Source organism: Mustela nigripes, chromosome 1 (genome assembly GCF_022355385.1).
Source record: "Mustela nigripes isolate SB6536 chromosome 1, MUSNIG.SB6536, whole genome shotgun sequence".
Taxonomy (NCBI): domain Eukaryota; kingdom Metazoa; phylum Chordata; class Mammalia; order Carnivora; family Mustelidae; genus Mustela; species Mustela nigripes.
Genome location: NC_081557.1, coordinates 42,464,776 through 42,491,888, shown reverse-complemented (window position 1 = coordinate 42,491,888; position 27,113 = coordinate 42,464,776). Strand labels below are relative to the sequence as shown.

General features: G+C 43.1%; 1 protein-coding gene across 4 annotated transcripts in view; it reads right to left on the bottom strand.

The window, feature by feature from the left end:
- The window catches only part of RIC3 (RIC3 acetylcholine receptor chaperone), a 63,544-nt gene extending 60,509 nt beyond the window's left edge, over window positions 1-3,035 (bottom strand). For 2 of the 4 annotated variants that reach the window (XM_059408902.1, XM_059408922.1), the window contains exon 1: window positions 2,708-3,033. In XM_059408902.1, the coding sequence (XP_059264885.1) occupies window positions 2,708-2,900 (193 nt within the window). In that variant the 5' untranslated portion in view covers window positions 2,901-3,033. Of the gene's footprint in view, window positions 1-2,707 lie in introns of all 4 variants that reach the window. The other 2 variants (XM_059408912.1, XM_059408892.1) reach the window with 2 other exon arrangements.
- Between the last annotated feature and the right edge of the window lie 24,078 nt (window positions 3,036-27,113).

Here is a 27,113-nt window from a genome sequence, read left to right as displayed (position 1 = left end):
GGAAAAGGGACTGTTTTACATATTCCAATAGGAAGAAAAGTTTCAAGAGTTTTCAAATAACTGGGGTTGTTTCTTTCTCTAAAACAAGGGTTTCAGGGTTCTGTGAATTCTCAGACTTGATACTCAAATTCTGAATATATGTGTAAGTAGTATGTGAATTTTTTTAGGGAGAAACTTTAACTATCATCAGATTCTCAAAGGGATATATAAACTCAAAATGGTTAGGAATCACTGTTTTTAAAATGTCAGCAAACTGGGACAGGGATTTTAAGTAACTTATTTTTTATTGAAGTATAGTTGACATACGATGTTACCTTATTTTCAAATGTATGACACAGTCCTTCTATAGCTCTATACATTATTGTGCTCACCACGAGTATAGCTACCAACTATCACAATATGATACTATGACAACATCACTGACTATACTCCCTATGTTGTACTTTCATCCACCTGACTTACTCATTTCATAACTGGAAGCCTGTATCTCCCACTCCTCGTCACCCATTTTGTCCATTCCCCCACCACCCCTCCCATTTGGCAACCATCGGTTCTCTATATTTATGGGTCTATTTCTGGTTTTGTTTGTTCATTTATTTTTTAGATTCCATATATGAGTGAAATCATATAGTATTTGTCTTTTTCTGACTTATTTCACTCAGCGTAATACTCTCTAGGTCCATCCAAGGGCAGAGAGTTTAGTTAGCAAAATTTCAGTTACTGAAATATATCATTCAGGAGAAGTTTTTTCTTTTTTTTTTTTTTAATTTTTTATAAGCATATAATGTATTATTAGCCCCAGGGGTACAGGTCTGTGAATTGCCAGGTTTACACACTTCACAGCACTCACCATAGCACATACCCTCTACAATGTCTATAACCCCACCACCCTCTCCCTACCCCCTTCCCCTCAGCCCCCTCAGTTTGTTTTGTGGCATTAAGAGTCTCTTATGGTTTGTCTCAGGAGAAGTTTTTCCCTAGATTATATCCTTTGGTAACTAAGGCAAAAAGAATTCACAATATTAGTAGCTTCATAAACTTGAATTATTCACTTAAAAATATTTATCAACTGCCATTTTAATCAAGTGCTAAAGAAACAGTGGTAAAGGAGACTAAGCCACTGCCTTCACGAAAATTACATTCTAGAAGGTAGACACAGAAAAAGACTAAATAAGAACATTTCATATCATATAATAATTCCTTCAAGAAAGAAAATAAAACAACATGGAGGAACAAGGAAGAATGGGGGTCAAGTTATCTTAGCTACGGTTGGTAAGGAAAGTCTCTGAGAAGGTTACATTTGAGCAGAAACTTGAGTTACGAGAAGGTAGCTGAGGGAAGAACACTCCAGGAATAAGGAGAACAGAAAGTGCAAAGATCCTAAGATGAGAACATCAAAAATCAGCTCTTAAATTCTCAAGGGAAAGAACCGTTCAATCTCTGTACAACATTCAGAAGAGTATCTCCCACTCACATTCAATAGAACTTACAACATAATTCAGCATAATGTAATTCAATTCAGTAAGATACTGTTTTAGAAAAATCTTTATTGCTCAAGATCATCATGAATTAATCTTCAAGGCAGACAAGGCAGTATCATTAGACAAAATTAGTAAAACCTCTAGGATTTTGTAATAATGCAGAAAGAAAAAAAGAATAACGTGATTTTTTAGAAGTCTCTTCCAGGTAGATAGTTTTTACAAGTATAAAGTTTATCAAGCACATTCTCTCAAAAGAATTCTCGGTTCAATCTGTCCTCTACCCCTAGAGCTTAGTGCTTCGCATCTGCAGTATTTCTATGATGTGCAAAAGAGTGGAATTACAGTCAGAGTGCAAAGATTACAGGGAAGTGGATTTCAGTTCAAAAGGAGCTGTCCAGTCATCGAAAAGCTGAACATTAGTGCAAGTGTTTGGAGACTAAAACCATCCTCAAGGGTATTACAGAGATAACCTACAGGAGAAAGTTACCAGTAGAACTTCAGGGGCTACATAGAATTGTTCTAGTTCCTTCTCTCAGCCTGGACATCCATCCCTTTACACCTGTTATGTAAAAGCCCCTGCAAGCGAACAAAAAGGTGGATTTGTAAACACCACACACACCATACCAATAACAAAGATTTAGCAAACACTTGAGGGGAATGTAGGAATTCTTTCGTCTCAGTAATTGAAGTTTGAATTAAAATCTTCAAGTTGTATTTAAAAAGGCACAAAGACAGCTTGAAGCGGCGCGCTGGAAGTACACAATGACTTCAGATTAACAATAGCAGTGTCAGTCGACTTTACTTCTTACAAAAGCACAACACAAGACACAAAGCACACGGAAACCCCAGAGACGGGAGTCCAAGCGGGAGCCCTCCGAACTCAGAGCACTTGGACAGATAAGATAACTGAGTGAAGCCAGTGGGAGGAAGGGAGGACTGCGAACAACGGGTGAGCGAGAGGCCACCTGGTGGGTACCCAGGCACCCCCGCCTGCATCCCCAGCCCTTCCTGCTGCAGAAGGTTGGGAGAGACCAGACGCCCCAGCGTCCCCAGAAGGTTGGGAGAGACAGCCCGCCGCTGTCCGTTGACGCTAAGGGGACCGCGGGGCTTGGCACCTCCCAAACACTGCCCGGTCCGCCCTCCCTAGCCCGTTCGGAGGAGACCTCGAGCCCCTCTCCCTGGAGCAGCGTTCTCCGTACACTCCGAGGGAGCTAGCTTCCACTTACCTTCCGGCACCGGCGGCGGCGGCTGCCGCTTTCCGCGGGATAGGAAGGCCTTGGGCAGCAGCAGCGACACGGCCAGGACGAGCCCCGAGGCCAGGGCCACCCTCTGCACAGTGGAGTACGCCATGGCCGCCGCCCTCGCCACAGGTGCAGACGCCAGCCGGAACCGGAACCGGAACTGCAGCGCCGGCGGCATCCTCCAACCGAACCGCGAGCTGCGCGGACGGCGACGCGCGAGGGACAAGTGCGCGAATCCCCCGCACGCCCGTCCCCTCTCTCCGTACTCACACCCGCACCCTTGGGCAGGGTCTGCTGGAAACCCCTGTCTCTCCGCACCCCGCGATGCCATCTCCCCCTGCCCGAGGGCTGGCGGTTGTGCCCTTCCTTCTCTGTATCCCGCTGGCCTCCCAGCTCGCCGCCCTCCCCGACCGCGCCGCCGCTGCCGAGCACCTTACCGCAAGCAGCGCCCTCCGCTCGCAGCCAGACTCCGTCCGCAGCCAAACCGGAAAATGCTAAAGCAAACGCCTAATGATCTCGCTCCACTGTGTAACTCCTTTCACAAACACCTCTTGATCCCCAGCACAATCCTCAAATTTCTTTCTGGGACTCCCCAGACCCTGAATGATCTGCTCTGAACAGTGCTGCATCCAAACGACCTCGTTTGCTCTTTTCCCAGCACATTCCTTGCTTTTTGTTGTTGTTGTTTGTTTGTTTTTTAAATTTCTTTTCAGTGTAACAGTATTCATTGTTTTTGCACCACACCCAGTGCTCCATCAATCCATGCCCTCCCTAATACCCACCACCTGGTTCCCCCAACCCCCACCCCTTCAAAACCCTCAGATTGTTTTTCAGATTCCATAGTCTCTCATGGTTCATCTCCCCTTCCAATTTCCCTCAACTCCCTTCTCTCCATCTCCCCTTGTCCTCCATGCTGTTTGTTATGCTCCACAAATAAGTGAAACTATATGATAATTGACTCTCTCTGCTTGACTTATTTCATTCAGCATAATCTCTTCCAGTCCCGCCCATGTTGCTACAAAAGTTGGGTATTCATCCTTTCTGATGGAGGCATAATACTCCATAGTGTATTTAGACCATATCTTCCTTGTCCATTCGTCTGTTGAAGGGCACCTTGGTTCTTTCCACAGTTTGGCACTGTGGCCATTGCTACTATAAATACTGGGGTACAGATGGCTCTTCTTTTCACTCCATCTGTATCTTTGGGGTAAATACCCAGTAGTGCAATTGCAGGGTCATAGGGAAGCTCTATTTTTAATTTCTTAAAGAATCTCCACACTGTTCCCCAAAGTGGCTGCACCAACTTGCATTCCCACCAACGGTGTAAGAGGGTTCCTCTTTCTCCACATCCTCTCCAACACACCTTGTTTCCTGTCTTGCTAATTTCGGCCATTCTAACTGGTGTAAGGTGGTATCTCAATGTGATTTTCATTTGAATCTCCCTGATGGCTAGTGATGAGGAACATTTTTTCGTGTGTCTGATAGCCATTTGTATGTCTTCATTGGAGAAGTGTCTGTTCATATCTTCTGCCCATTTCTTGAAATGATTATCTGTTTTGTGTGTGTTGAGTTTGAGAAGTTCTTTATAGATCCTGGATATCAACCTTTTGCCTGTACTGTCATTTGCAAATATCTTCTTCCATTCCATGGGTTGCCCCTTTGTTTTGTTGATTGTTTCCTTTGCTTTTGATCTTGATGAAGTCCCAAAAGTTCATTTTTGCTTTTGTTTCCTTTGCCTTTGGAGACATATCTTGAAAGAAGTTGCTGTGGCTGATATCGAAGGGGTTACTGCCTATGTTCTCCTCTAGGATTCTGATGGATTCCTGTCTCACGTTGAGGTCTTTTATCCATTTTGAGTTTAACTTTGTGTACGGTGTAAGAGAATGGTCGAGTTTCGTTCTTCTACATATAGCTGTCCAGTTTTCCCAGCACCATTTATTGAAGAGACTGTCTTTTTTCCACTGGATGTTTTTTCCTGTTTTGTCGAAGATTATCTGACCGTAGAGTTAAGGTTCCATATCTGGGCTCTCTACTCTGTTCCACTGGTCTGTGTGTCTGTTTTTATGCCAATACCATGCTGTCTTGGTGATCACAGCTTTGTAGTAAAGCTTAAAATCAGATAACGTGATGCCACCAGTTTTATTTTTGTTTTTTAACATTTCCTTAGCGATTCGGGGTCTCTTCTGATTCCATACAAATTTTTGGATTATTTGCTCTAGCTCTTTGAAAAATACTGGTGGAATTTTGATCAGAATGACATTAGAAACATAGATTGCTCTAGGCAGAATAGACATTTTAACAATGTTTATTCTTCCTATCCAAGAGCATGGAATGGTCTTCCATCATTTTGTGTCTTCTTCAATTTCTCTCATGAGTGTTCTGTAGTTCCTCGAGTACAGATCCTTTACCTCTTGGTTAGGTTTATTCCCAGTTATCTTAAGGTTTTTGGTGCTATAGTAAATGGAAACGATTCTCTAATTTCCCTTTCTGTATTTTCATTGTTAGTGTATAAGAAAGCAGCTGATTTCTGTACATTGACTTTGTATCCTGCTACATTGCTGAATTGCTGTATGAGTTCTAATAGTTTGGGGGCGGAGTCTTTTGGGTTTTCCATATAAAGAATCATGTCATCTGCAAAGAGAGAGAGTTTGACTTCTTCATTGCCGATTTGGATACCTTTTATTTCTTTGTTGTCTGATTGCTGTTGCTAGGACTTCTAATACTATGTTGAATGAGAGTGGTGAGAGTGGGCATTCTTGTCGTGTTCCTGATCTCAGCAGGAAGGCTGTGAGTTTTTTCCCATTGAGGATGATATTTGCTATGGGTCTTTCATAGATAGATTTTATGAAGTTCAGAAAGGTTCCCTCTATCCCTATACTTGGAAGCGTTTTAATCAGGAACAGATGCTGGACTGATATCTAGTAACGAGATTGAACCATTATTCCTTGCTTTCAGGGAAGCTTGGCTTGTCCTGTTGCCTCTGCCTGAAAAATTCCTAAACACCACCCTCGCTGGTGAGAAACTTCTCTAAAGAACAAATGAATAATACTGCCTTCGTGAGACTTCTCCAGTCAGCCCTCTCCTTCCTCTGTATTCCCAGTCCTTCCTTCATGTCTTTATTCATTTGTTTTATAAACATTAAATAATAAACATTTAGTTCCTACAATGTACCAAATCCAGAAATGGCACTATAGGGTCTGATGAATAAGACGGGATTCCTTACAGGGGAGATAGGTATCTAACCAAGAAATGCAGGAAATATTCTCAGCTCCGGAACAGTCAGCTCAACTGGAAGGACAGGGACAAGAAAAGCTCCTGGGGGCACCTGAGTGGCTCAGTGGGTTAAGCCTCTGCCTTCGGCTCAGGTCATGATCTCAGGGTCCTGGGATTGAGCCCCGCATTGGGCTCTCTGCTCAGCGGGGAGCCTGGTTCCCCCTCTCTCTCTGCCTGCCTCTCTGCCTACTTGTTATCTCTCTCTCTCTGTCAAGTAAATAAATAAAATATTCAAAATTTTTTTAAAAAGCTCCTAAAAGTGGGTGAAATTTGAGTTTTTGAAGAGTAAGTCACCAGACAGACAGGTGGGAGGAGTTAGAGTACTCAGACAAAGGATACAAAGAAAGCAAGTTCATGAAAGCCTGTGTGCCTTCCAAAGATTCTTAGTGATTCATTTTGGCTGGGCCATAGGGCTGGTGACAGGACATAAAGTAATAAGGCTACAAATATAAGCAGGAGCAAGATTGTGTGAAGCCTAGATACAACTTCCAGTTCAACATGGTGGATGGAACACACCCATTTATCTTTCCTCCTCCAGACACCTCACAAAAATGAAAATAAAGAGGTAAAGTGTATGCACTACAATACTAAGGAGAATGAGTGAAAATATGACAACAGGCAAAAAAGGCCAACATTTTGTAAGATATAACATTATCCAATAGAAATACAATGATAGTCACATATGTAAGTTAAAATTTTCTAGCAGCCTCATTGAAAAAGCAAATGTGTGGGCGGTGGGGGTGGGTGAGGAGGCCCCTGGATGGCCAGTTGCTAAGTGTTTGCCTTCCTGTCAGATCAGGATCCCAGGGTCCTGGGATTGAGCCCCACATTGAGCTCCCTGCTTGGTGGGAAGCTGGTTTCTCCTTCTCCCAATTCCCCAACTTGTGTTCTCTCTCTCACGGTCTCTCTCTCTGTCAAATAAATAAAATATTTTTAAAAAATTAAAAAGCAAACGGTTGAAATTCATTTAATGCATTTTATTTAACCCAATATACCCAAATATCCTTTCAACGTGTATAGCACTCGTAACTCACATTTCAATGGCTTAATAGCCATGTGACTAGTGGCTACCATATTGGACAGTGCAGGTGTAAAACATAAAAACTGAAGTACCTACTGAGGGAAAGCTCCTAGAAGGCAAACTATTTTGCCCCTCAGAACCTAGGAGGGCTTAAGAATTGGAGGCACTGAATTTCTTTAAAGGCAGAGATGTGGCTTGGGCTGGATAAAGGATTGTTGAAAATCTGGTTAAGAAGCAGGTGAGATCCTCTTAATCTTGTTCCTCAATTATTGGCGCTGGGTGGTTGCCCCTACCAGCTTTATTCAGGCATCATCATTGTTGATACCATCAACATCACTAAAAGTTATTAAGTACTTACTGTATTCCTTGTATTTTACATAACAACTGATTCTAACAATTTTATGAAGTAAGCAATATAATATACCCATTTTACATAGAAAAAAAAACAAGAAACAGAAAGCTTATGTAACTCCCCAACAACTACACAGTACCAACTGAAAGCTATTATTCGAATCCAGGCATGCTTATTCCAGGACTTAACCTCTTAACCAACAATTCTGTGGAACCAGGAGAGCTCTGTACTCATGGACAACAGATGCAACCTATGGAGGTGGTACATTATGGGATATGGCTTCTAGGAGGTGCAGATAAAATGGTGATGATCTTCCCCCAACATTCTAGCTTGGGTGACTAGATAGGCATTGATTCCATATAAACGCATTTTGAGAACAGAAGAAACATGTTTGTGAGATAAGGAATTAAGATTTTGACTAGTTGTATTGGAGTTCCATGAAATATCCAGGTACTGCTCTCCAGCTGGATACATGGGTCTCAAACTCACAAGGAATGTTTGGGCTAGGAACAAATATGGAAACAAATGGCCCTTCGATAGTAATTGAAGTCTGGGAGAAGATAACATCAACAAGAGTGCTCAGGTAGAGTGATGAGAGGCCACAGTAGGAAACCTAGATTACACCATTATGATAAAGTTCCCAAGTGTGAGGACAGAAATGGGGTGAAAAAGACAGTGATCCAGGTGTTAAAATCTCGAATAAGGAGTTTCTGGGCAGTTAGAAGGTGACAAAAACACAAGGTATAATGATCGGCCAGAAGATACACTTTTTAAAAAAAATATTTTATTTATTTATTTGACAGACCACAAGTAGGGGGGAGCAGACTCCCCGCTGAGCAGAGAACCTGAAGCGGGCTCGATACCAGGACCCCGAGATCATGACCTCAGCCAAAGGCAAAGGCTTAACCCACTGAGTCACCCAGGCACCCACAGAAGACACATTCTTGTAAGTAGTGGTGGTTCTTGTGTTTGTTGGTTTTGAGAATGATTGTAGCTTCTAAGTCCTTTACATGCAGACATGCATTGATAATACAAAACTCTGAATAAATGCCTGACCCTAATCATTATGTGCTTAATCTTGTGTTTTTTATCATTCTACACTCAAACAAACCTTTTTCCCTCTTGCCTACCCTCCCACTACCATGGAACTTATAAATTGCTCCCTAGAAACTTTCTCTCTCATTCCTGGCATTCTTATCCCTATGCTAATTGCCTTCCCAACATTCATGATTTACCTTTATTCCACTTATCTTGACACCAAATTTCAGCCCAGAAACAAACTGCTCATGAATCACAAGACCCAGGCGAGAAAACCTACCTTTCTCTCTTGTGTGCAGTAGGAAGCAGAGAAGGGCTCTTCTAGCCTTAAACCCCGAAAGAAGGGGAAGACCTCCATCTCCTTCTCCTTGGAATCTATTTCTACTCTGTCTTTTAATGACCAGTAGGGCTCCCTGATATGAGGCTCGTGAAGGCCTCCAGCTGGAGCCACTTTTGCAGCTGCTGCCAATGATTTCCTTCCCTCCACCCCTTTCACAGTTGACCTTGCCGAATATAGAAGGCCCAGATAAATCTGAATCCCTTCCACAAAGCTCTCCTGGATGCTCCAGCTCATGCTAACTCTTCTTTTACTAAATTGGTGTGGACACTGTTTATCATGGGTTTGTTGGGTCTTTTCACCTGGGCAGGAACCCCAGGAGGATAGGGTTATGTCTTCTTTCCATGACATGATCAAGCACAGAACTGGCTCACAGTAGGTTCTTATTGAAGTGTGAGGCTGCTTGTTACACACACACACACACTCACACACACACACACTGATTTTGTCACAGCTCCAAGGAACTATCCATCCTTCTAGGAATCAACAGTCAGAGTTTTCCTTGAAGATATATAAACTATCAATTATAAAATAAGTCAGTCCTGGGAGTGTCATATACAGCATGGTGACTATAGTTAGTAATAATGTACTGTATACTTGAAAGTTGCAAAGAGAGATCTTAAAAGTTCTCATTATAAGAAAAAAACCTGTAACTATGTGTAGTGATAAATGTTAGCTAGACTTATTTTGGTCAGCATTTCACAATATATGCAAATATCAAATCATGTTGTACAGGGTGCCTGGGTGGCTCAGTGGGTTAAAGGCTCTGCCTTCGGCTCAGGTCATGATCTCAGGGACCTGGGATCGAGACCCATATCAGGCTCTCTGCTAGCAGGGAGCCTGCTTCTACCCCCTTCCTCCACCTTCCTCTCTGTCTACTTGTGATCTCTCTCTGTCAAATAAATAAATAAATATATATATTTTAAAAAATCATGTTGTACATTTGAAACTAATACTTTCTTCTTTAAAGCTAATATGTTCTATATCGATTTCAATATCCAATGTACTTATATTTCAATTAAAAAAGACTTGGTTAGGGGCGTCTGGGTGGCTCAGTCCTTAAGCGGCTGCCATCAACTTGGGTCATGATCCCAGGGTCCTGGGATTGAGCCCTGCCCTCACTGGGCTTCCTGCTCAGCAGGAAGCCTGCTTCTCCCTCTCCCACTCCCCTTACTTGTGTTCCCTCTCTCACTGTGTCTCCCTCTGTCAAAGAAATAAATAAAATCTTAAAAAAAAAAAAAAGACCTGGTTAAAAAAAAAAAAGAGTCCCATTCAAAAAGAGTCCCATTTCAAAAAGAGTCCCATTTCAAAAAGTCACTGATTTTGCCCACCATAGTTCACTCTACCTCATCCACCAAATTTGTCCCCTAGTGACCATGATGGTTAATTTTATATGTCATATTGGCTGGGCCAGTGCCCAGATATGTGGTCATACATTATTCTGGATGAGGGTGCTTTTTTTCTGTGAGGGTGCTTTTTTTTTATTAGATTAATTTAAATCTGTGTAATTTGAGTAAAGCTGATTGCCCACCATAATGTGGGTGAGCCTCACCCAATCAGTTGAAATCCTAACAGAACAAAAGTCAGATCTCTCCTGAGTAAGAGACAATTCTGCAGTAGGAGGTCTTCAGACCTGAACTGCAAAATTGGCTCTTCCTGAATCTCGAGTCTGTCAGCCCACCTTGAAGATTTTGGACTTGCTCAACTTCAATAATCACATCAGCCAATTCCTTAAGATAAATCTCTCCCTTTCGCTCTCTCTCTCTTTTTCTTAGTCTCCCATCATCTCCATCCCCCATCCTGACCACACACATACATCCAATTGTTTCTTTCTCTGGAGAACTCAAATAGACTTTGACTATTTCCAAAAATGTAATTCTCCCTGTGATGGGAGGTTTTTCCATCCCAGAGGAGATTCCAAAGATGCACCTTCGTCTCGGAAAACAGTTTTGAAGCAGAGCCCAAAGGAACTACAGTAAAGTCATGGACCCTTAATATGGATAGGAAATTGGGGCGGTCTACAGGGAAATGTGACCCAAATATCCAGAACACTGAGCAGAAGGGAGCAAGACCTTTATCTCCAAAGCCCAGAATGAAGAAGTCAAAGAAGGAAGCAGGAGATAGGGTAGGATGCACACAAAGGGTATATTGAAACCAGGCCTTGAGAGAAGGGTAGAATTTCCATCCAGAATGAAGGAAAGGTAATAAACATGTTAACTATGGATGTCCAAAATCTTCGGAATCCCCTCTCTTTGATGTTATCCCCATCAAGAGACTCACATTGCTCATGTTGAATCCAGCCAACGGTCCTTCCCCTTTCCACTAGGCACAGGTCTAGAAGCTTCCCTAGCCAGACCTACCCATGCCTGACCTTTTTTGATGGTCTTAGGTGGCAGCAGACCCCCATTTGGACGTTACCTCTGAGAGGAAACAGCAATGACTGGGCTGCTTTTTTTGACAGTCTTAGGAGGCAGCAGAGATGGGATGTGCCCGCAGCTGGTGGCAGCCCCAGCAGCTTCCTGAGAGGCAGAGCTGAGGCCACACAGGCCACAGGGCAATGGCAGCAGAGATCCCTCAGAGGCCAGCTCTCTGGCGTGGCTCTGGGAGTTGCTTCAAGGTCTGGAGACCCTGTTTTGTCACCTGTGAAATGGATTTTGTGTTGCCTCCCTCCCTGAGCTAGCAAATGTGATGGAGCTTAGAAGGCAATTGGGTGTACCATGAAACAAGAGCCATAGCTACAGCTCAAAGCAGGTAAAAGGAAGAAAACAAGAATGAGAAAGGGGAGACGGTTTCAGGAGCAGGCCTACCGGGAGGAAGCCTCTATGAGGCCCCTATTCCTCACCCTAAAGCTTTCCCCGACTGGGACTGGGAGGGCAGAGGCTGGGGGCATGAGGACCCAGGCTTCTGGGTGGTGTGTGGTCAGGGTAAGAATGTCTTTACCACTCTCCCAGCACCTCTCCTCACTGGGCCCTGCCCCCAGTGGATGCTGAGCATAGAGAAGTCACAGTTGGATACCTTGGGTCTTTCTGCCTCGAATGAGAAGAAATAGTCTTTGGCTCCAATTAATTAAGCAAACTGATAGAAATTCCCTGCCCAAGTCACATTTTGCATATCCATAATCTCTGTGCTACATTTTCTGTATGCTTTACCCCTGGGTAAAAATTGGTGAGCATTTAAATGCTTCCTCACATAATCTTGCTAAAGCACACTCTGGCCTATAAATATTCATGCCACTGCCAAAACATTTGCAAGCTTTCCCCAAAGGTGAAATGTGTGTAATGTACTTTGTCTTCTGGGTATAAATATTATCCAATACATTTTGGTTAATATGAATACACTAATTATTCCTGTAACCCTTTTAAAAAGGGTCATCTTCATGATGTGAATTTTTAAAAAATGTAATTACAGTAATTGGATACTTAATCTAATTAAAATTTGCTTTATCTTTAATGGGAATTTTTCTAAAGAGGGAGAATGACAATTGCCTTTTTGATAACGACTGTTTTCTTCCTGCGGGGGGATCAAGTTGGTGAAAACTGGAGAACCAGGAGTTTTGTGTCTGTCAGTGCCCTGGTTGCAGGGCAAAGCCAAGCCAGTCTTTGCCTTAGGACTCAGCGCTTACATAATGAATATGGGTTTTAGTTACTGAAGAGAGTGGAGGAAAGAACTAGTGGAACTTTTTCTATTCCAGTAGATGAACCTTCTGCCCTCCCTAGGGAGCAGCCTGCTGTTCCCCTGGACCTGATTGGTCCACGGTGGGAACTTGGTCCCAGCCTGCTAGATTAGGGTCCCTTGCAGGGCTTGCTGGAGCTGGAGCTGGAGAAGTAGCAGCTCCCCTATTTTGAGGACCGTGGTGCAGTAAGGTGTTATAGTAAATGCTCCAGGGGCTCCACTCAGATCCTGTTGGCTCACCCTTAAGGTTACCTGCAGATAGTTCCTACATACAAGTTGGGGTCCTGCCTGGTTTCTAACCTGGGGAGCAAGCTGGGCCTGCTGGAGAGCTATCAGTCCTAGAGTAACTCTCAGACTATGAGGGAGGGAAGGAGAAATAGGTGGATGGAGGGCAAGCCTGGTGTTGAATCCAGGCTCCACCCCCAAATCTCTCTTTGCTCCTTGCTCTTCCTCCTTTGATTCTGTGGGTTCTCTGAACCCTCCCCAGCCATATGAGTCAAAACGTTTCTCCCATTTTTTTCATATGTGTTAAGTTTGCTTCTAGAATTGGATTTCTTTCTTTCTTTCTTTCTTTCTTCTATTTTTTTAAAGGGAGTTTTATTAAAGCATGGGGACAGGACCCACGGGCAGAAAGAGCTGCCTAGAATTGGATTTCTATTTCTTGCAACCGAAAGTATCAGACTTTCTCAAAGAATAAGTGAGTTTGCATATAAAGCATTTGAAATAGAGCTTCCCTCAGATAGATGCAGTGTTACTACCATCATTACCACCATTATTATCAAGGGCACATCATTATTATCCAAAGTCTGAACTGCTTCTAGAAAGGAATATAGACCAAGGACCTAGAGCTTAGAAAAGAGTCACAAGGGGTGCCTGTGTGGCTCAGTCAGTTAAGCATCTGCCTTCAGCTCAGTTCGTGACCCCAGGGTCCTGTGATGGAGCCCTGAATCAGACTGCCTGCTCAGTGGGGAGACGCCTTCCTCTGCCCCTCCCCAACTCATGCTCGCTTGCTCTCTCTCTCTCTCTCTCCCCCTCACTCTCAAATAAACAAATAAAATCTTTAAAAAAAAAAGAGTCACAAAAGAAGTCAGTTTGATTCTACCTAATTTCCTCTCTTTTGTCTTTTTTTCATAACTTGAAATAAATATTATTCTATTTCGCCTAAGGGTCACGTTCATTTTGCTATAATTTTGTTAGCAAGTCTGAGTGGCATAGACAAACTGCTGAGTGTGAATGCCCCAGTCAGATTCAAGTCATGGCAGGCTTTGACTGGCTGCAGGGTCACTTTAGGACTATCATGGGCTCCTGCTGCTTTAGCTCTGATGGGTCCCCTCCTCCATAGCACATATTTAAAATTATATATCATGACTACATTGGTATAAAGACAAATACATTACTATTATATATCAAGACAATTTTCTACCTAAAAATTCACTCTTCCTTCTGGTTTTAAGAGAAACTAAAACACTTCAGTAAGATGGTTCCTGATCTGTGTTTTCTAAGACACACAATTGTTTTTAATTGTATCAAGTGCATAGAAGTAAAATGTTGTCATTTTTAGAAAAGTTGCCAGGCAGATGTTTCTATACTCTAGGGAATGGTGGAAGACTTACCTTGGCACAGGTAAAATGCTTCTGGGAATCTTCTGGTTCAGCAAGGCAAGTCCCAGAAGGTCATCTAGACAGAGTTGGGGTTTAAGACAATGAGGACAAGGGGTCTTCAGAATAAATTAAAGTGATGTTTTCCTTCAAGGAGAAGCTGTTATATGTTGTGTAACATTTGGGACTTCTCTTGGAGTCTCAGAGACAGGAATCTGACAGCAAGGTACCAGGGAAGAGACAGCAGGGTTTGAAGCACTGTGGTTTGTGGAACAGAAGGTCTTCTAGAGAGTCAGCCAGAAAGAGCTCCCCGTGATAAGTGTTTGGTGGGCTACGGTTTCGGAAAGGTGATATCCAGGCTTTCCTCCTGAACTGCATTCCTCCTATGGTTTTCTCAAGCCTTTAGAAAAGTCTGCGACACACCACAGGATGTGCCATTGGTGCTCGGGAATCTGGGAAGGGATTGGTCCCTGCTTGGAGCAAGGCATTCTCATCTCTTAAGACCTGAGGACATTCTCGTCTCCTAAGATGCTGCCTCATCTCCAAAGGCTAAGGGAGAAGCATTGAATCAGCAGAGAATGCGAATCCCAATAACCCAGGTGACAAGAAACAATGTGCGTGGAGGGCTTCGGGTGGGTGGGTGGTGGTGACCAGGTGAACACAGAGAGTCAGGACGCCACAGGTTTGGTAAGAATGCACTTGGGACCAAGTCTATTCTCCCAAATGCAATGGAAGACAGTGATCCTGGAAGGGAAAGGGGCATAGAGACGATCACCTCCTACTATTTTGTGGTTAAGGGTTCCAAAGCAGCCGGAGTCTGTAACTATGGTGTCCTCCCCTCTCTGAACACATGTCCTGTTGATGTCTCTGCTTCCAGCTGTAGCCACACTGGCCTTATTCACACTCACACAGGCCTGGGCAGCACCATGCTGAGTCCCCACACTTGTGCTCTCTGCCAGGGCTGCCCCTGCCCCAGATATCTGCATGGCTCAATCTCTCACCTCCTTTAAGTCTTTGCTCAACTCTAACCATTCTCAGTGAGATCTTCCCTGGACAACTGCTATAAAGTAAAGCGTTCTTTATCCACCTGCCCTACTTTATTTCCCCCAACGGCACTTGTCCTAGCCAGTTTCAGGCTGCTATAACAAAGTCCCATAGACGGTGTGGCTTATCAGCAACAGAACTTTAGCTCTCTTAGCCCTGGAGGCTGTGATCTGAGAGCAGGACACCAACAGATTCCGTGTCTAGTGAGAGCCTGCTTTCCTGGTTCACGGATAGCCCTCTTCTTTCCCTGTCGGTGGAGGAAGAAGCAAGGGAGCTCTCTGGGGTTTCTTTCATAAGGGTGCTAATCCCACTCATGAGGCTCATCACCTTCACGACTCAATCACCTCCCAAAGGCTGTACCTCCAAATACCATTCCTAGAGATTAGGTTTCAACATAAGAATTTCAGAGGGACACAAACATACAGTCTATAGCAACACTTATCATCTTCTACAGCTTATTACTTTGGTTTTTCTTCTGTCTCTCCCCTCTAGAGTACACGCTGCATCAGAGCAGGGAATTTGGTCCATTTTTCTTGCTTCTGCTTCCCCAGTGCCTAGAACAGTGCCTGGCACATGGTTGGTGTCAATAAATATTCTTTGATTAGATGAATGAAGATGACAGTGTATTGAGTCTACAGATAAAGTGCTTTGAGAAAGCTTCTAAACTGGCTGGAAATAAGTTACGTGCATATTATATAGCAGCTGAAAGCCACAATCAGGTACATGAAGTGGGAACGGGTTTCCATTGAATGACTGATCATCCACATTCCCATATTTGACTTAGATGGTGTTTATCACACTGCCACTGATGGTGTTCTGTGGAAACTCAGGTGCCGCAGATCTCTCTTCAATGTTTGTTTTTGTTTTTTTTTTTTTTAGATTTTATTTATTTATTTGACAGACGGAGATCACAAGTAGGTGGAGAGGTAGGCAGAGAGAGAGGAAGGGAAGCAGGTTCCCCACGGAGTAGAGAGTCTGATGTGGGGGCTCGATCCCAGTGACTTGAGGGGAAGGCAGAGGCTTTAACCCACTGAACCACCCAGGCACCCCTGTTCTTAATTTTTTTTCAAATATGTTTTAACTATAATTAGAGTAACACATACTCAAATGAAGTATAGATTAAATTTGAATATATTGACAACTCCTGATACGTTAACTTGTACTGTCATGTTAACTGATTTTTTAACAAGCAGAGCCTAGGAATAATGGTTCTTCTTTCATTTCTATAAATATATTTGGATTTTTAAAAAAATATGTCCATAAAACATGATGAAGCTTGGGGTTCTCCATTTGTAATGCTTTGTTTAATAAGGAATGCAAGCAGTCACATACCTTTGTTGATTCTCTGTTAGAAACAAACAAACCACACCAGTTTTCTATTCTCTTTCAAGTTTCTGAGGTTAATTGAAGATTATCTTGAGGCTGCAAGCTGAACTCGAAATATGTTGCCATATGCACTACATTTTTCTAGGTGTCAGAATCTTCTCAATAGTGTGTGACCAAAACAAAAGGAAGACATTGACTGGGTGCCAAAACTGGTAAGTAGCAGAAATTCCCCTTCAGTAGCCTTGCTTTCAGTTTTTTTTTTTTTGAAATGGTCATTATTTTGTATTTGTAGTACTTTGGGTGGTCTTCTTTTACTTTTTTGTTTCGTTTTGTTTTTCTTGTGAAACTGATGCAGCTATGTTAATGAATCAGCTCATGTCACCACAAGAGCCCAGACTCACATCTTCATAAAGTCTTGGGAACCAGTAGTTCCAAGCATTATTCTATACTCTCTCCCCTCTGTATGGGTTGATACAGCTGTTCATACACCTCAAGGTTTTGCATGTGGAACGTGGAATGTTCACTGGGGATTCTTCTTTAAGTTTTTAAATTTACAAATGTAAAATTCACTTTTTTCCTGGGTTTTATATATACCCAGATCCTTTTAACCACCACCTCACACAGGATACAGAACAATTCCAACATCCCAGAGAATTTCCGTGTGCTGCACCTTCATCGTCAGATCCTCTCCCTGTATCAACTGCAGGCAACTGCAGATCTATTCTCTATTTTTGCCCTTTCCAAGATAATGGAGTCATACAGTATGTAATCTTTTGAGACTGAGTTCTTTCACTTAGAAGAGTGCATTTGAGATTCATTGAAGAGGTTGTGTGTATTAATAGTTTATTGCTGAGTGGTATTCTATTGTCATTGTGTGGATAGAGCACAGTTTACTCACCTATTGAAGGACATTGGGTTTTGTTTCAGGGTTTTGGTGATTACAAAATACTCCTATAAACTTTCATGCACAGGTTTTTGTGTGAGCATAGGTTTTCATATTTTTAGGATAAAAAAAATAATGGCATTCACAGGACATAGGCAAATGTATGTTTCACTCTGTATTTATTTATTTATATTTCTTCTTATTGTTTTTTTTTTAAAGTAAACTCTATACCCAACATGGGGCTCAAACTCACAACTCTGAGATCAAGAGTTTCATGCTCCACTGACTGAGCCAGCCAGGTGCCCCAAGTTTCACTTTTTAAAGAAACTGCCACACTATTTTCTCCAGAGAGCTATGCCATTTTGCATCTCTACCAGGAGTGGAAGAGAGTTCCAGTTGCTCCCCATCCCATCAGCACTTGATATGGTCAGTTTTCATTTGTTAACTTTAGTCATCTGAATTGTACATACTAGTATGTTATTGTGGTTTTCATTTATATTTACCTAATGATGAATGATGTTGAACATCTTTTCATGTGTTTGTCATAAACATGTCTTCTTTGTTGAAGTTTCTATTCAAACCTTTACCATCTAAACAACTGAGTTGCTTTCTTATTGTTCAATTTTGAGAGTTCTTTAAATTTTCTGGTTGCAAGCCATTTGTCTGGTATATGATTTGCAAATATCTTCTCCTAACCTGGGGCTGATCTTTTCATTCTTTTAACAGTATGCTTTACAAAGCACAAGATTCAATTTTGATGAAGTCCAATTTACCAATATTTTCTTTTCTGGATTGTGCTTTTGGTGTCATCCATAGGAACTCTTTGCTTAACCCAAGGTTAAGAAAAATTTCTCCTATGTTTCTCTTCTATGTGAGTTCTATATTTAGGACCATTACACATTTGGAGTTATTTTTACATATGGTTGCTTTTAATTCTTGACATTTCAAAACTGTAGGTTTTTATTGTTTGAATTTCTTTTTTAAATATATTGATTTTGTTTTTATGCAACTAACACATGTTTACTGTAAAATAATAGAGGACACAAAGAAAAAAGTTAATATTCACTCCTATCTCTACCACTTGGAAGGAACCATTTATAACTCTTGATGAACATTATTTCAGAAATCTCTGAGCATAAATACGGATAGACCAGTGCAGGGGAGAAGAAAAACGTGTGAAAGATATGTAAGAAGGTATTTTTAATTTTCTTTGGGGACATTTTCATCTTAAAAAACACCAGTTATATATATTGGATTTCTTTAGTCCTCCTTATCTATCAACCTCTTCATAATCACGTTTTTATTTTTATTTTTGTTCCACTTTATCTTGTGTGACTCTGGCTGTATTTTCACTGTTATTTGTTGCTTCTAATGTGAGGTTGCTCTCTATAATATTCCCTCACTGTCTCTATTTTCTTTTGCTTCCATTTATTCTCTTGACTTTTGCTACCTTATTATTTATTATTTGCTATCCTATAAACCCTTCTCTATACCTTTGTGTCTCTTCTCTGTACTTTTCTTTAGAGATCATGTGATCTACAATTTAATGAAGGCTATAGAAAGTTATTTGTCTGAATCCTTCCTTTGCTTAGTTCTTCTTGAAATGTGTGTTCCTCATCTGCTTTTGTGTTTATGTTCTTTTTTTATGTTCCCTACCTCCTACCCTTTGCTAAGGTTCCATGTGACTTCCAGCTGGTTGTATCTCATCCTACAGTGGGTTGTTGAAGAATAGTGTGGGGACAGGGGAGAGCTGAGACAGTTGATAGCTTCGATTCAAGCAAGTCATGGCAAACAGCCTCTCAGCATTATTTCTCCTGCCCTAGGTGCCTGTTTTCCATAGGTTTTCAGCGTTCAGGAGATCCCAAAGGCTCACAGCAAGGATCCTAAAGTCACAGGTTTTCCTTACTATGATCTCATGACCCCCATTTAAGCTCTGCCTCTATACCAGTTCACCTCTGGCTAGGAGTCTAGGTAGTAGGCAGTGATAATTGTGTCTGCTTTGAATTTGACTTGGTAATTATGTATTATCTAAAAACATGCTGCTAAGTGTTATTTGCTAATATTTTATTTAAGATTTTTGTTTTGTTATCAAAATGAGATTAATCTCTGGTAGTTGCTTTGCCTTGTCCAGTTGTGCTATCAATATTTTATTAGCTCTGTAACAAATAACTTGGAGATTTCCTTTCCTTTTTATGCACTAGAACAGTTTAACTCCAGAATTATTTGTTCCTCAGAGATTTGAATGAATTCACGTGTGAAGGTGTGTGTGTGTGTGTATGTGTGTGTGCATATATACATATGAGAAAATCATTAAAATATGGACTCTGAAAAACAATCTGAGGGGTTTGAAGTGGTGCCAGGTGGTGGGTATTATAGAGGGCACGGATTGCATGGAGCACTGTGTGTGGTGAAAAAATAATGAATACTGTTATGCTGAAAATAAGGAAATTAATTAAAAAATATTTTTTCTCAATATCTTCCGTGATTATTAATAAACTTCAGCCAGTTCTAGTACTATCATTTTCCTAGAAACAATTTCACACAGTTTCTAAAGTATATTAACATAGAGTTGTAAAATTTTAAAATTATAATTAACTTTCTACATATTTGTGGCTATTTCCCTACTTTGTCTATTTGGGCTCCTTTGCTTCTTTTTTGATCTAATTAAGTAGTAATTCATCTTTTTTGGTCTTTTCATCAGCTGGGAAGTTAATAAGTTATTCTTAATGGATGAATTTCTATTTATTATTAATTTCTTCTTACTACTATTCTTAGGATGATTTTATTTTTTCTAGTTTCTTGAGTTGGATGCTTAAGTCATTTATTTTAGTTGTTTCTTGTTTCATGTGTGGCTGAGACAGTGCTCACTAGATATATATGTGCTCCTCCCCTACATACCACAGTGTCTCTTAAAATTTGGGATCAGTCATGTAACTAGTTCTAGCCAATGGGTTGTGAACAGAAATAGTATATATTTTGTCTCAATTGGAATAGTTATGAGCCAGTATATTTTCTCCCTTCTCCTCCTTCCACTTTACCATAGTCTTGTAGGCTATGTGTTCCAGATGGTCCAGCTACAGGATGGAAGATTCTCTATCAGCCTGCCTCCTTAAGTAACTGGAACAGGCATGTAGCATGAACAAGAAATAACCTTTATGGTGTTAAGCCACTACACTTTTGAGCTTTGCCTGTTGTGTTAGCTCTTGGTTACTCATCTTGTCTAATAATGCATCTGAGTCTATGACTCCTCCTCGGAGTATAGCTTTAGACACATCCCAAGGTTTTGGTACACAATACAGAGATCTATGTACTAGGGCTCATTGTCTACAGTCTGACAGCTGCACGACCCATCTGCTCAGTCCAGTTCTTCCAATTCTAGTCCGGCTAGATCTCCAGGCCCTCACACTCACCTAGGGGAGCCTGCAGATGCAAACCGTGATTGACTGCCAGGCCCTTCCAGAGCCTACTGCATTTGCTCCTGACCCACTTCTGCTTGAATGCCAATCCTCCCTGGTTACCAGTTCTTGGTTCCATCTCTCCTTCACAAATCTGCTTCTCTTCCTTCAGTCTTGGCACTTGCAACCATCTCTTGGGTGGCTTAAGGCTTTCCCTACAGACTAGCTTGGATTTGGATTACTCCCTTCAGATGGCTTCAGGCAGCTTGTGTCCCAGCCCAGTTCTGCAGGGCCATCTCAGGAAAGGGTGTGGGGGAAAATGCCATCCTTCGGTTTCCCTCTAGAACCCCCCAACTTCTCTCAACCCTCTTTGTTCTCCTGTGCCCCCTGTTGAGAGGGAGATGTGCATGCCACACAGAGTGGGGGCCTGGGGAAGCCCTGGGTGGTCGCAGCCCTCAGCCTGCCATAAGGAGGGCTTTCCACAGCAACCCCCCCCCCCCCAGGAGGCCCAAGGCAGGTGGAGGCATGGTGCCGCCCCCACCACCGTTTTCACAGCTTTGCAACAATCTGTATTCTTGGGCCTTTTCCTTAAGAAGAAGTGTGGGAATACATATGATTTATAATGTAAACAATATACACTGACAAGATGTGAATGAATAAAAGATGCATAAATAAAGGCACAGGAATAAATAAGCCTCCTACCTTGGCCTTGCTCTGAGCAGCAAAAGAGAGGGTGGGAACACGGCAGCAGGACTGTGCAGCCAGTGGCAGCTGTCTCAGCGTTCTTCCAGAAGTCTGGGCAGCCTCCCTGCCCCACACCCCCTCCCCCTCCCGCCCTTCATAGCCCTCCTGTGTTCAGGCAGATCCTCCTTCAGGAGCTGACCTCTTCAAACTGGGGCAGTCTGGTGCACGGAAAGAACACAGGGCAGATACTAACTAGCATCGCAGCCTGGAGCAGGTTGGCACCCCCCCTCCTGCTACCCTCCAGGCCTTGGTGTCCCCCACCTGTAAGAGAGAGGATTAGACTAGATGTCCTCTGAGTCCTTTGGGAATATGCTTTAATAGTCCCTCTCATCAGGCGGGGCAGTGTGATACACTCTATTTCTGGGCCTCAATTTTTTTATCCACGAAATGGGGATTCAGATGGAAGGACTCAGAGGGTCTTCCCTTTCTGGTGGTCTCTAGGTGGCTCTGAATTCCCTGTTTTGCTCTCAGGGATCACAAGAGGGCCATTCTCTAGTGCAGCTAACTTTGAAACAGGCCTGGTTCTCTGGGCTGACAACACTCAGGCAGACTGGAAAGAGCACATTCATGTAGCCTCCTGTCCTGACCTGTGACAAGGCTGGCCGCATGGCCACCTCTTTTCTGCCTGGCCTGGTCCAGAATGATGGAGGGGACAGGGAAACTTGTCTTGCCTGAGAGGCCATGTGCCACAACGTCCGTGCTCTGTGCCTGTGCCTCCGTGCTTGGGAGGAGAGTTGGGGGAGAGAAGCCCAAACCAGAGAGGGATCAGTACTCTGATGGGGTGTGAGAGAGGGCTTGGGAGGCCAGAGGAAGCAGGCAAGGAGGAAGGGAGGGAAGCTGAAGATGGACTGGCTAGGACTAGCAAGGGATTCTGGCTTGGGCCCTTGTGCCAGGCGGCCTCTGGATTGCTCCCCCATCCTCCCAGCAGATGGCAGTGTGCGTATGGGAACGAAAACAACGACTTCTGGAATCCCCAGTGGAGGATTTTGCTAGGCTAGAGAGCAGGGGCTTGTCAACACACTGAACTCCATGGACCTCTGGTTTCCCACCGCCCTTGTTAATAAACTCCTTATCCTAATCTTCTCTGCATGCAGAGAGCTGAGTTCTACTGGAGACAGTTACCCAAACACAAGGACCAGAAGAACCCTAGGAACTATGGGCTCCCTTCTGCCGAGCCCTCAGCTCTGTCTATCCCTCCCTCTGTCAGTTCCTAGTATCTCTATCTCCTGCTTTCCACAGAAACTATTTCAGAATTGATTCCCTGTCCTCAAATCTTCCTTCACTTCACTCATATCAGAAAACCCTAAGGAATAAGAAACTTGATAGGGAAACTCCTTTGATGACCGTTTCTATGAATTATAAATTGCAACCTTTGTCAATTGGCACAAGCTTGTTCTCAAACACCAGCTTTTCTTTTTTTAATTAATTTATTTGTTTATTTGACAGAGAGGGAGAGAAAGAGAGAGAGAGAGAGAGATCACAGGCAGGCAGAGAGAGAGGGAAGCAGACTCCCAGCCAAGCAGAGAGCCTGATATAGGTCTCGATCCCAGGACCCTGAGACCACGACCTGAGGCGAAGGCAGAGGCCCAAACCACTGAGCCACCCAGGCACCCCAAACGCCAGCTTTTCTTTCCCCTCCTAGTGAGTCACTTCAAAGACATGTCCACCCCGATTGTCTGTTTAGGTTTAGCCTAGAGGAAACACAATCACATGGCTGACATGGGGGTCTGGGTACCATGTGGGAGCTCCCATCCAAGGCAGGGCAGGGGCAAGCTACATCAGACCCTATTTTAGGAAATATCAAAGTCGATGCACTGGAAACACCCAGAACAACCTGGAAGCCTAGAAGGTTAGTGGCAGGATCAGAGTTTGCACTGTAAAAGCAAGAGCACAGAGTCGCATGAGATGATCTCACAAGGAAAAGCAGAGGAAAGAGCAAGGAAGAATGGCAGTGGGTGGTTTCTCTGAGCAGCCTGGAACATCCAGATCATCTTTTGTGGCCTTTAGATGCCACACACCAAAAAGGTAGGGGTTTAGGGTGAGACCAGGAAATGAGGCTGTTCCCAAGGAAGGACATGTGCATGCCTTCCTGGCCTACTGCTCTCACTGTTACAGGCTCTGAGCTGTCCGTGGTACCAATGCTCTGCCTCCCTGTTCTGGGCTGTGACTGACTGAGGATGGAAGAAGGGAGAGGACAGAGTTGGGAGACTGTAATAGGATGTCTTCCACATCCAGGATATTCTGTAGGACAGTGTCTTACACACTGTAGGATCTCAGCTAATATTTGTTAAATGCATGATAAATGATTCAGGGCTACTCATGCAGGCGTAGGCCTGTCTGGAAGAGGATTTGTCCACTTTCTTTCATCCTGTTTGCACACTGTCTTCATGAAGACTCATGTTCTCTGTGTGGGTCCCAAAGGCCAGATCAATTCTACCCTTTTTGTTCCACACCAGCTCAATCCTGGCAGAGCAGGGTTCTCCTCTTTCCCCCACCTCATCCCAGGAGGTAGTGTGCTTTTGTGGGACAATAAGTTCCACATAAACAAAATTAAACATAGATGTTGTGGTCCCTTCATCATCACTGATTTGTTGAGTGACCTTGGAAAGGTCACTTACTCTTGGGGCCTCAGTTTCCCCTGGTAATAATTATCTCTGCCCTTATAGGGTCATTGCAAAATTAAATGAGCTAATGAATTAAAAGAACTTTACGGATCATAAAACATGGTGCATGGGGTTAGGACTGCAATGGTAATGATATTGAGCCCACATGGCATCCCAGATCAGGTTATGGCCAGGCAAAATATGCAAGCTCCTTGAGGGAAAAACATGAGAGTGGCACTTCTGTGTAGTTCCCCAGGGCTCAATAAGGGCAGTATGGAAACGCCAAGTAAGTCATTGAATGAAATGGGATTTCTTTCTTCAGAAGACTCTGAGTCATGATCCAGATCTGGAGGTTTTAGGCCCAAGGAAGGTGAGATTTTCCAGCATCTGCCATTTCCCAGGGATTAGCTGTTTCTCCTTTGGCACCCATCCCTCTGGGCCTTGAGGAAATGGCCTGGAATCTGAATCTCCAGCTTCACCAAGCGCCTCCTGTCACCATGGACTTCTATAACCATCACTGTGTGCAGTGTGGCTGCTGCCCAAAGAGAGGGAAATGTGTGCTGTCAGCATCTATTAATCCATCACTTTCAAAAATCCTGCTCAATGCAAAACCGAAAGCAACAATTATGCTAACTACAACCATTTTTTGTTATTGGATGCTATTCAATAGGGGAGCTATGATTATTGTGCATCTATGTGTCATCTTAGAGTTTTCAATTTCTTAGTTATGTTTGGTCAAAAATTGATAAATACATAAATTAGAGTACCACTCATTAATTTATACCATGCATGGGACCATGATGTGCCGTGTGGATCTGCTGTATAGGTAATCGCCTGCCTGTCCTGTCCTCCATGGCTGGCCACTACATATGTCCAACCTCAGTATCCTGGGCATGGTCACAGGGCAATGTTAAGAGAAGCTGAGGTTTAGGGGGCTCTGAGTGAGAAAATTTGACTCAAACCCAGAGATTAGACCTGGGGCTCAGGAAGAAAGCACTCTAAGTACTCAGGAAGTGATGGATGTGACACAAGGACTCTCTGATGTTAGTGGACATTTTATATCTAGAGGGGGATTCCAGATTCGGGGAGGCTCTGCTTCTTAGCCTAATCACAGTGGCTCATGGCATGATGGTTCTGCTTACCCTCTTTCCTCTGCTTCTCCAAATGAACCCCTGTTCTAATGCTCTGCCTTGACAGCCATGTAGCTCTGGGGTCAATCCTCCTACCCCACCCTACCTTTCAAGCCATGTCTGGCCCTATATTTCACTCTGGAAAAGAACCTGGTTGGGGGGGGGAGGAAGAAAAGAGAATGTGAGGATCCTTGGCCAAGTGCTAAATGGTTCAGCAGTATCATCTGTCCATTCAATAAACATTAATTGAGCACATAATATGAACCACTTTCAGTTTAAGCATGGCCATTGATTGAAACATGGGAAATACTTATGGGAACGTGTTGGTAAGAGGTAAACTGTCGGGCCTAGATGCATATGGAATCAAGGCTAATGGCATCCAGCCTCACTTACTGGCTCTGTAATTTGGGTAAATTATTTAATTTCTTTGTGCCTCATTTTCCTCATGTGTACTATGAGAGGAGTAATAACAATGGTAAGAAGATGGTAAGGATTAAATGAGATATTAGGTTGAGTCATTTGATGTGGCCACCAGTGGCTATTTTTGAACTACAGAAACACTAATTTCATATAGTTTAGCCTAACAAAGAGCTTAGCATGGGGCCTGGTTCATAAAAAGTGTTCAGGGAGTAGCAACCTTGCTTCTTATTATCCAGATGGTATAAGCCTAACAATTAGTGATTTCCCCCACCTTGATTGTCTCGTGCTAAGATTTGGAGATGACACTCTTTCTAGCAACCACCAGGAAGGTTTTGACTCAAGACTGACATACTCAATGGATTACTTTTACTCAAGACTGGGGACAATTATGTTAGAGCAGGCATTGACCAATTAGTCACAGACAATTAGTGACTAGGCAAGGAGTTACCTAATGGTGTCTGGGAGTTAGCATTTGCTTGGGTTTTATTCAAAGTGGTCCACACCAGTTAAATAAAAGTCTAACTATTAATGCTAATTAATACTCTCTCAATTACTTTAAGAGAGTTTTGTTTCTAGGAAGTCATAATGGAATGGGAATTGTCTCTATACTTAATCACAGATAATATGTCCATTAATCACAAATCTATTTTTTGAAGAGGCAGAATAGGAACACGCTGTCAATGAGCTTTGGAGAATTCAGTCTTCAGTCCTAGGGGACTTGAGAGTCTGTTTTCCAAAAAGCTTAACTTGGGAATAACACAGAGCCTGGAAGGCAGGGCCCTGGACAAGCCTTCCTTTCTCTGCATCTTCTTCTCTTGAAAGACCTACTCAGGCAACACTATCACTGGAAACATCAAAGGCTCTCCCCCTGCCAGAAACCATCCCACCTAACCTTGTGTCCAGATTGCCTCCCACAGCTGCACTGATTTCTGCTCTAATGCTCAGAGGTGAAGAGTTAGCTTGTGTCTGTAAGCTCTTCCCTGAGCATCTTGTGGGCAAAGCAGGCTTCTTGGGGCTTTGTGAATTTTCTCAATGCCCCTAGGGCTTCTCCTTACATTCCCTCCAGCCAGGGCCCAGTTCCTGGTTTTCAAGAAAGTGAGGCAAGGCTGCTAGCTCCATAGTCTCCCAGTGCCTTCTGGCTCAGCAGAGCAAGAAACATCCCCCTAGCTCTGCAGCTTCAAGCCCCTTCCTAGTTTCCCCCAATCTCTCTTTCCTCACATGTTTCTGGTCCTCAGAAAGAGCAAGATAGGGACCCTGAGTTCCCTCCGGCTCTTCACAAAGAGGCTGTATTTCTATTAACAGAGTCAACTGGATGAGAGGCCAAGAGAAGGCAAAAATACACTGTGGCTCACCAATCATTGCCTTAGAGCAAGAAAGTCCCACCCCTCGTGTTGCACAAGAGGCCACAGAGGCTCAGAGAAGGGGAGGGGCTCGCCCAAGGTCACACAGTGAGTCTCTTCCTTGCTCTAATAAGCTTTTCTTTCCACGATTCTGTATTAAGTGCCAAACTGTAGGCCACCCCCAGAGAAGAAGAACAAGAGAACCAATCTCAAAG